Source organism: Orycteropus afer, unplaced genomic scaffold, assembly GCF_000298275.1.
Source record: "Orycteropus afer afer isolate SDZICR_OR568_19922 unplaced genomic scaffold, OryAfe1.0 scaffold00035, whole genome shotgun sequence".
NCBI lineage: Eukaryota > Metazoa > Chordata > Mammalia > Tubulidentata > Orycteropodidae > Orycteropus > Orycteropus afer.
The window spans coordinates 10988656-10999745 of NW_006921622.1; the positions used below are offsets into that span (position 1 = coordinate 10988656).

The following is an 11090-nucleotide window of genomic DNA, read 5'->3' on the forward strand; positions in this document are numbered from 1 at the left end:
AAAAACCAACTTCTGGTCTTGTTGATTTTTTCTATAGCCCTGGATCCCACTTTTGACACCAAAATTGTCATAGTGAAAAACTACAAGTCTGTGCATTGTACTTTTCTGGACTTTTTATATAAATAGGATCATACAATGTGACTTCCTTTGATTGATCATGTCTATTATGTGTCAGCAGTATCTTCCTTTGTGACTGAGAAGCATCTGCCCACCAGGTGGTGGGTTCATTATTGCTTCCAGTTATGAATATTGTTCATAACTGTTATGAATGCTGTCCTGGGAACCCTGCACCAACACCAGAACTAGTTATTCCTTTACTGAAAACAGCGCACCATCAAAGTTGAGATCTGTACTCTGAGTTTTCTACATGTATGCAATAACCAAAAAACCAAACCTACTGCCATTTAGTTAATTCTGACTCATAGTGACCAGGTAGGACAGAGGAGAACTGTGTCATAGGATTTCTAAAGCTGTAAATCTTTATGGAAGCTGACTACCTTTTTTCTCCTGTGGAGTGGCTGGTGGGTTCTAACTGCTGACCTTTAGTTTAGCAGCTGAATGCTTTAACCACTGCACCAACAGAGCTCCTGTGTATGTATGCAATAAGCAGCTTTAATTATTATTTATAAATAGAGCTTTTGGTTAATTTTATTCTCTTTGACGATTTGTAGTCTAAAAATGGTTAAGAATGATAACCCTTAACATTTAAAAGATATAATACTGAAACTTACATATAATTACATATAATTTTTGTTGTTGTTATGTGCCGTCAAATCAGACTTGACTCATAGTGACCCCTCCTTGAGTTTCCAAGATGATATTACTATGGAAGTAGATTGCCCAACCTTCCTTCCAGGGAGTGGCTGGTCGGTTTGAACCCTCAGCCTCTGGTTAGCAGTCAGGTGCCTTAGGCACTACACTAAGAGCCTGAATTAAGTCAGTGGAGAAAATGTGAAAAAATAAACGGATAATGTTTCTACTACATATTAGTAACATTTAAATTAAGAATAATTATATTCTTTTTCCTAATATTTTGTTTAAAAGTTATGTGCATTCTCACTATTCTTTAAAAAAATAAGAAGCCTGCTATGCCGAGGAATAACCTAAAAATTTAGTGTTTGTGTTTTCTATATAATAGTAAAGTTAGTATAGTTACCTTCAGAAGTAGCTATATTTGTTTGTTTACATTTCTTTTAAAAAATATATAATCACATTGAAAAATATTTGGCAACTAGAAGAGAATAATATTAGCAATAGTACCACTAACCCAGTCTAACTCCAGTTAGTATGTTGGTATAATGTGTAGCTTTTTTCTTTACATTTTTAACATAGTTATAACTACTTTTTAATCTTGCTTGTCTCTAACGGTATATGATTATGTTTCATGTTACTGCATAATAGAAGATGTAGTTTTAAAAAATTAATTTTGAGGATCAGTGAAATTAGTTACATTTAAAGTGTTGTATAATTATTGCCATTATACAGTCCTGGAGCTTTTTCATCACCCCAAACAGAAACTTAGTACCATTAAGCAATAGCTTCCTATTCCTCCCTCTTCCCAGCCCCTGGTAACCACTAATCTGTTTTAGTCTATGCATTCACCTATTGTATATTAGATATTTCATATAAGTGGGCTCATACAATATTTGTCCTTTTGTGTCTGACTTACTGTTTTGCATAATTTTTTAATGTCATAGCATGTATTAGGACTTTTCTTTGTAGATGAATAATATTCCATTTTACTAGATACCAAATTTTCCTTATTAATTTATCTGTTAATGTACACTCCTTTTTAGAGTAGAAAAGTATAGGAAAAAGGAGGAAGGAAGTAATGTGGAATGCACTTCCTAAAACGACACCCCTGTAATCATTTTCTCTGAACACTCTATAAACTTGACTCCTAGCTCTGCTTTCTGTTTGTAACGATTTGTTCATACATTTACTCTGAGCAGGGTCTTTTAGTACAGAACATTGTTTTACTTCATTTTGCTTCCTCAAGATCTCTCCAAGTTCTAGCATAGTCACACTTAATGATCACTTACTGAGTAAAGGAAGACAGATAAATATGTACATAAACCAAACCTGAGAGAGGGAAGAATTATATCAGGATGTTTTTGGCTGTAAGTTACAGAATGTCAACAAATATCTTAAACAATAAGGAATGTTGTTTTTTTTTTCCCCCCACATGACACAAAGTTCAGTCAGGGCAGTTCCAAGCCTGGTTGTGTAGCTGAACAGTGCCATGGAAAACCCAGATGGTTTTCATTTTTATACTCAGCCATCCTTAGCATTTTGGTGATTTCTTCCCTTATGGTTGCAAGATGGATGTAGGAGTTCCAGATGTCATGCAGAAGAGGTGGTATTTCCTTCTGTGTGTCTCTGTTTATTATAGAGGAAAACCTTTCACAGATGCTTCTAGCTGATTTCTACTCAGATATTACTGGCCAGGAATGGTTCACAAGGCCATACCCTAGCTAGCTTGGGAAGTGAGGATCTTACATCTTCAGTCTCTATGATGGCTGCAAGGCCAATAAGGAGTATATTGAGGTTTGGAGTGGGAGGGCAAAGGCTATTGGGTAGACTCTAGCAGTGATTGGTACAGAAATGCAAGAGGAAGCAATTAGGGAAAAGGCGCAAGTATGCCATGGGGTGCGGGAAGAGTAGTAATAGATACAGGATGAAATTGCCTGTAGTATCAGTAATATAGGGGTAGCCCTGGTGTTGCAGTGGTTAAGAGCTTGGCGTCTAACTGAAAAGTCTGTGATTTGAACCCACTAGCCACTTCAGTGGAGAAAGATGTGGCATGCTGCTTCTATAAAGATTACAGCCTTGGAAACCTTATGGGACAGTTCTACTCTGTCCTATAGCATTGCTATAAGTCAAAAATGACTCAACAGCAACAGGTTTGGTATTGGTTTGGTTTATCTGTAATATAAGGGGTCCTGGTGGCACAGTGGTTAAGCACTGGCTATTAACCAAAAGCTGGGTGGTTCAAGTCTACCTAGTGGCTCTATGGGAGAAAGAACTGGCTGACAGTCTGCTCCCATAAAGATTACCTATTACCCTTGAGTCAATTCAGACTCAAAGCCACCCTATAGGACAGAGTAGAATGCCCCATAAGGTTTCCAAGGCTGTAAACTTTATGGAAGCAGACTGCCTTATCTTTCTCCTGTAGAGCAGCTGGTGAGTTCAAACTGCAGACCTAGAGCTTAACTACTGCACCATCAAGGCTACTTCTGTAGAGATTATAGCCTGAAAAAACCCTAAGGGACAGTTTTGCTCTGTCACATGGGGTCATGATGAGTCAAAATCAATTACATGGCACTTAACACCAACATTAGTAATATAGTATATTGTGCATTATTTAGGCCTATCATATTTTTACTCATATATACAGTCTGTACCTAATATATGTATGAAAGCTGTAGAACAATATTATTTTTAAATGACAATGTATGTCAACCAAGAGCAGATCCTAGTTTTATAGAACCGTATAAATTTGAAGGTAATCTTTTTAAAAAAGTATATTAAATTGTAAATACAAAATTGTTAGACCCAATCCAGGTCTTTGGAATTGACATTACCTTCATAGTAAATCGTTCTTTATTATCTGTACAGTGTAAGTGCCACCCCCCTACATCTAACATCACATAGAAAAAGTTTAGGATGGGATTGGGTAGTAAGTCAAAACAGCAGAGTTTACTTTATTATTAATGTAATATTCAGGGAAGGGAAGATACAGCACTCTAATCCTTGTTCAAGAGAGAGATAAGATGTATGGGAATATTAACTAGAAAATAGATGTTTCTTCAAAAGACTCAAGCTTTTATTAATAGTACTTTTAAGCAGATGTAGCTTGCTTCATTCTTTTTACTGTCAGAAGTGGATGAACTAATCCTTATACTCTATTGAAACAAAATGTTCAGGTCATTATATATATTCCAGGTGTCTTTAAACATGTACATATAAAGTTGATATGGTCAGTGATAAAATATTTGACCATGCAGCACATGTTTAATTTAGATTGAATTGAATTCTTAAGTAATGTGTTAATAATTAACAGAAAATAGACTTATATCTAGAAACTACATAACAAATAATGTCACACTTTATATTTTCTTTCTATTTTCCTTAAAGGTGGGAGTGATGACCTGTTTCACCTGCTGTCTTCATGGTCTTCAGGCCATTGTAATAGCATCCCAGAGACTGCTTCTGGGGAATGTGTTATATTGTTAGGTTGATATTCCAGTCTGTTGCTGCCATCTTTTCTTTTTTAAAAAAAATCATTTTCTTTTTATTTGCTCCTATTTCTTGAGATTATATATTACCTTCCTATCATATATCATACCACATTTTAAAAATTGAAGTGGGTATTTGCTAATCAGTGTGGTGTTAATTTGTAGATGTGAATGTGACACATAATAATCTTGTATTAATACTGGTTTAATGAAATATTGAGACTTCTAAGATAATTATAACAATGTGAGGAAAACACATGTTCAATACTAACCTGTATTTTCTAACATTATTTTCTTTTACAAAGTGTGATACTACCACTCTTTTGAAAAATTAAGCACCTTATATACTTTTTTAAATTAAAGACTTTAAATGATATGCTGAATAGATACCTTAGTTTGGCTGTTAAGGCATATTTATAAATTGTTAAGGCACTGCAAATCTGGGTAAATAATACGTAATTTGAAAGTAAGACAGTATAAAAATAAGTATATCTGATTCAGTAAGAGAAGCCATGAATACATTGAGAATAGAATCAGTAACTCTATATGGTGCTTTATGCTTCTCACAAGACATTTTTAACATATATATTATATGGATCTGCCTGTCTCCCATTCTCTGTAATTTAAAGTGTGTTATTTTTAAAGCTGTTATTCTTGGATATACAAGTAAATCAACATGTTGTATGTTCAAAAGATATTTATTGTATTTCTGAAATTTATTCATTTATATAAATATTAACATTTGTAGATAGTGAAGTATGTTCTTCAGTTTTAGATATTGTTTTTCAAAGTGTTTTTAGATGTATGGTAAAAATGCACATTTACAAAAATGTTTTGTGTAAGTTTTGGATAAAATAAAAATAAATAAAAAATCGTCATTATTGGCACAAGTTTCATGTTAATGTTTACTTATGTAAATAGAACAAAATATTATGTAATTAGTGTGGTTGGTAAATTTTTGGTACTTTAATTTTCTCTGTGCGTAAACCTTGCATAAAATGCATAAAATGCTTGCCTATTGAGAAGGGCAGCATTGTCAAAGCTTAAACAGCTGACATCTGCTTACTCTCTTAAAAAAAAGAATAACAAGCCATTTCAGCCTAATCTACCTCAAATGTGTTCATGTAAATGGAGGTCCATCTATTGACCTGTATTCTTTTCAGTTCAGGATTGGTCCACATGGTTTATGAAACCAGGAAGGCTGATTTGAAATGCAGATGTTGAGACAGTGAAGTACACCCTCCCCTTTTTTCTTTGCTGTATCTGTCAGGGTGAAAAATGGCTTGCACAAGGGTCAGTCACCCATACTCACTTAATTACTTTTCTTGGACCCACAGAACTGTCACAAGCTGTGGTGGATGCAGGAGCGGTTCCTCTTTTAGTACTCTGTATCCAAGAGCCAGAAATTGCTTTGAAAAGGATTGCTGCGTCGGCCCTCAGTGATATTTCAAAGCATTCTCCAGAGTTAGCACAGACAGTAGTGGATGCAGGAGCTATTGCTCACTTAGCCCAGATGATCCTGAATCCTGATGCTAAATTGAAGGTATTAAAAATAAGGTTAAAAAACATTCATTCCAGGCTACATAGTAACCTAAGAAAATGAAATGTGTACAGATTAATATTATACATTTAAATGTAGTAAATAATCATTAAACACAGGTATGAATAGATTATGTATTTGTCCTTTTAATATGTGAAAATAATTGCTATAAGAATTAGATAATAGAGATACATTTAGAAAACATGTACAATGTTGGAAACTAGAAGTAGCGTCAGTGTTAACATTAATAACTAAAATAAGGACTCACATAATCACAGAACCATAGGGCTGGAAGGGATCTAAAGATTTTCTAGTACCACAACTATAATATTTAAGTTTCTTATGAAAATTGCTCTATTAGTCTTTTTTATATCTTTCTGAAATATGATTTTCAGTTAATCACAACTACTATTTTCTAGTAGTTGTATTCTATATAGTTTTAAAATAATATTACCTAAGCAATGGAAAATTCTTTGATATCAGCCACATGTCAAAACTGTGTTCTGCTTGATTAGTTTTTGTACAGAATTACCATGTGTCATAAATTAACAATTTAAGTATTGTACGATTAAGAAGTATTCATTCAAAGGCAGTATTTCCTGATCATCTGCAATAGATAGAATTTTAATCAATCGAGAACTAAGATATTTAATTTTTAAAATTAGGGAATTAAAAAAAATTAGTGTTTTAGTATGAGACTTGAATATGAATGTCTCAAGACAGAAATCTTACATTATATATGTACTTGTTTTTTCTTTTCATAAAGGAATTTGGCTATGTATAAAGCTGTTTAAATTACATCTATGTAATATTTTGTTTCGTTTTTTGCTTAATAGCGTCAAATCCTTTCAGCTCTCAGTCAGATAGCAAAACATTCTGTGGATCTGGCAGAAATGGTGGTTGAAGCAGAGATTTTTCCAGTTGTACTTACCTGTCTGAAGGACAAAGATGAATACGTGAAGAAGAATGCTTCTACTTTAATTAGAGAGGTTGCAAAACATACACCAGAGGTAAAAAAAAAAAAAAAAGTCATAATACAATAATTTGTAGTTGATTGTAGTTTTAAAATAAATCATCAGTTTGTTTACAGGGCCCAAAGATTATACCACACTATCTGGTTAGATCAGGGTTTCTCATTCTCAGAACTATTGACATTTTAGACATTTTGTAGGGACTATTGTAGGGTGTTTAGCAGCATCACTGGCCTCTACTCACTAGATGCCAGTAGCACCCCCCCCCAGTTGTGACAATCAAAAATGTCTCCATACATTGCCGAATGTTCCCTGGGGGGCAAAATTGCTCCCAGTTGAGAACTATTGGGTTAGATCAATGGAGTTTGAGTCTGAAATCTCACTTTTTAATCATTTCCAGCTTTCTATCTCCAGAGTATGAATGCTGTGGACCTTTGCCATCCTTATCATTTTATGTCAGCTGGGAGTAGTGAGAACAATATTATACCTCCAGATTGGGAGAGACCACAAAGGTCCCCTAGCCTAGCGCAACCACCCTAATAGCTACTCTTACACGGTTGTTTCCTGCTCTTGAGTTTTTAGATGTGAAAGGAATAGACAAAGCAAGCCTGTGTTGATTCTGAAGTAGTATCTTTTTCTATGTATCTTTTGACTAAACAGATTTCCTTTCATTAAACTTTAAAGTCTTCATTCTTTATTTCACCTAACATCTTTACTTGGTTGTGATTTTTCACGATTTGAGTGCAACCAGCCTAGTAATCATTAATAGCAAAGGAAGAATAATTAGATGAGAATATTTCCAGTCTGACATTGTTTTTCAGCATTCAATGATTAATCTGCTTCATATTCACACATTGTGATTTGGGGTTTCAGTAGTTAGCTAGTTATGAACTAGCCCTAGGCTTAGTTTCTAGGTGAGGAATTATGACATCCATTATAATAGGGATAAAAGTTGTGCCATTGCTGCATGAGAAATTGAGCCACAGAGTAAAGTAGCTCACAATATGTATATTTGTGTATGTGAAATAATGAGATTATTATACTTATATTTTTTTTAGTGAATACAGTAATTTCACTAGATGATCTTTCAAATTTTACCAGGCATTTTTAAGTTGTAAATAAAAAAGTTTGTGAAGACTAAATAACATACATGGGTCATGTCGCACTTTATGGTCACTATTAACTACCTTTTCTCCTTTTTTCTTAGCTTTCACAGCTGATAGTTAATGCAGGAGGAGTTGCTGCTGTGATTGATTGTATTGGGTCCTGTAAAGGAAATATAAGGCTGCCTGGTATCATGATGCTTGGTTATGTAGCAGCTCACTCTGAGAACCTGGCAATGGCAGTGATCATTTCCAAGGTTTGTTCTTACTTCTTTTTTGTTTTTAGTATTGTGGTGAGATATTCTAATTGATAATCTAATTAATTTAAATTAATTTTCTCCTACAGAATATAAAATATAACTGTTTGAAGTGAAAGATTTACCTGAAAATTTTTTCACCTTTTTTTCAGTGCTTATTAGTAAGTTTCCTAAAGCAATGCCTGAAGTAAAGTTCACTTTATAGGAAGTTTAAAGTTTTATTCAATAGTGTTTAATGTCAACAAAATACTATTTTGAATATTAGCCTTATCTATACTTAAATGTTGAGTATATTTGTATGTTTAAGGTTTGACTACATATAAGGAGCTGTGGTGGCATAGTGGATAAGGCATTTACCTGTTAACCAGAAGGTTCGTGGTCCAAACCCACCAGCTGCTCCACAAGAGGAAGATGAGGCAGTCTACTTCTATAAAGATTTATAGCCTTGGAAACCCAATGGGGATCACTATGAGTCAGAATCAACTTGATGGCAGTGGGTTTGGTTTATACATATTTATAAACGTACAATGCAAACTTTGGTTATGAACACATATTATCAATGTCATGCTTGATAGTCATTTTCACCATTCTTACAGGTTTAGAAATTTCTCCTTTTCCTGTCATCTGTGAACCAGTATCTTTTCTTAGAAGTCGATAATTCAGAGCATGAGTCAGTTATCAGTGTTTTTGTTTCCTTGCTCTAGGGATTTTTGCCTTATTTCAATACACAACTTTGTATTGACCCACCGTAGAATGTAGCCCTGGCACATAGTAGGTGCTCAAAAAGTATTTGTTGAATGAATAATTATTGATCTCCAGAAGACTATTTCAAAAGTTGTGTGCTTAAAGTGTGTCTGTGGTGACCACCTAGGGTGTGGCTTTCTTATCAGCATAGAAAACCTGCTGCTGTATGCTAAATAGAAATGTGGATTTTTTTGATCCTTGGTAATCCTCAGAATAAATAGGCACCTCAGATTTTTATTTTCTATCTATTCCATGTTAATTCTTTACTTCCTTCCCTTTTTATTCTGTTTCCTTTTGTTGTTCAAAGATTATCATAGTGAGTGGGTAGTCTACTGCCATAGAGATACTGCCTCAGAGACCCAAGGAGGGGTCGCTGTGAGTAGCAATCGACTTGACGGCAGTGTAGTATCATGGTGACTAGAGCAGGAGTAGTGCTTCCTGGGGGGTCACTGTCACTGTTACAGGGATTTTTAATTCTTGTTTTTTTGTGGATAGTGAGAAAGCTTACACATAGGAAAAATGATGAAAAAAGATGAAATTACTTTTGCTTCTTTCATCCCTTCCTCAAACTAACCAAAAGGCTCTCTTCTTTGGTCTCTGATTGCTGCTGGCCTCTCTCCCACCTAATTTGTTTTTCAGTTTGTTGAACAAGTGGCAGCAGCAATTAGAGGCAAACCACATAGTACTATATCATTCGTTCCTTTTTGTAATTACTGTAAGGACTGATAATAACACTTTACATTTAAATAATGTTTATTATTTTCAAAGCATGTTCATGCTTCTTATTACTATTCACAACAACAAAGACTGGTATGTCAGGGCTTAAGGGGAGGGTGCTGTCTCCTTTTCTTCCTGCTTCTTTAATTTCAAAGACCCTGAAGAATGGACTTTCTGGAAAGTTGCATTATTCTGAAGACAGGCCTGACCTTTTTGTATTGGCAGACACACATTTTTAGTTGTAGGAAAGAAGCCAGGAAAAAATATGGCAGGTCTCTTCAGGAAATTGATCTTAATAACCAAATTAAAAAGTAGAGAGAAAAGTCTTCTTCTTATGATTTGGCCTTTCCTAAGGTAACATGACCATGTGATATTCGTTTTTATGGTATTAAATTTAAGATGATAATTGTTGTAGTGTCTTGTCATATTACTCAGAAAATTATGCTTATATAGAAATTGGAATTATAATTTTATTTAGTTCACTCTTCCTTAGGAATATAAACTGATTTATTTAAGGCCCTTTAGCTTTCTGTTTTGATTATTTAGGTAAGATTGAAGACTAAAGTATGAAATGGAAGCATGTGCTATCTGTGTAACAAAAATAGTAATTGCTACTTTGACATTCAAACATGGTGAAATGGGCAAAACAGTAATTTAAAAGTTGACCAAAATTAATAGAAATTTTTATTTACTGTTTCAAGAAAAGTGTTAATGAATGTATTTCATCTCAAATGTATCTAAGTAGTATTCTAACTCATATTATTCACTTAATTTTACATTTATAGTAGTTATTTTCAGATTTATTATTCTTGGTAACAAAAGACAATTTAAGGATTGAAATTAACTCTCTCAACAAGGAAAATAGAAAGTTTTTAAATCTTAACTATTTTTAGTTTGTCATGGTGTGACCTGATTTTTACTATATCCTGGTCTGTGGTATCTGTTGTTTGATTAAATAAATGCTTCTCTATATGAGAGAAAAAGCTAGGTAAAAGTTAGCAGAAATATTCTTCATTTAGTTGGATTGTTACAGATAATTAAGGTAAATTAGTTCTAGTCATTTTATTGACTTGAAAAATGACAGCCCTGTGATGTGCTCATTTAGGAAAAAAGTATCAAGACCAAAATGATTTCTTCTAATGTTTGAGAGACATAGAAAGACTCTTTACTCCTGCTCTAGATTCATAACACTTCCTCTTTTGATCAACACTACAGGGTGTACCCCAGTTGTCAGTCTGCTTGTCGGAAGAACCAGAAGATCATATTAAGGCTGCTGCTGCTTGGGCCTTAGGACAGATTGGGAGACACACTCCTGAACATGCACGGGCTGTTGCAGTGACAAATACATTGCCAGTTCTACTTTCTTTGTACATGTCAACAGAAAGTTCTGAGGATCTTCAAGTGAAAGTAAGTGCTTCATTTTTAAATGTTTTATGAAAATTTATTAGATTTTTTTTTTTTTTTTTTTTACTTTTATTGTGGTGAAAACATACATATGACTCATGATATTTGCCAACATA

The 11090-nt window shown here is 34.0% G+C and overlaps 1 protein-coding gene across 1 annotated transcript in view; it reads left to right on the top strand.

The window, feature by feature from the left end:
* The window catches only part of SPAG6 (sperm associated antigen 6), a 127416-nt gene that overhangs the window by 53049 nt on the left and 63277 nt on the right, over positions 1 to 11090 (top strand). Inside the window, exons 5-8 of the mRNA XM_007936362.2 lie at positions 5576 to 5781; positions 6615 to 6788; positions 7957 to 8109; positions 10786 to 10977. Of these exons, the coding sequence (XP_007934553.1) occupies positions 5576 to 5781; positions 6615 to 6788; positions 7957 to 8109; positions 10786 to 10977 (725 nt within the window). The remainder of the gene's footprint in view (positions 1 to 5575; positions 5782 to 6614; positions 6789 to 7956; positions 8110 to 10785; positions 10978 to 11090) is intronic.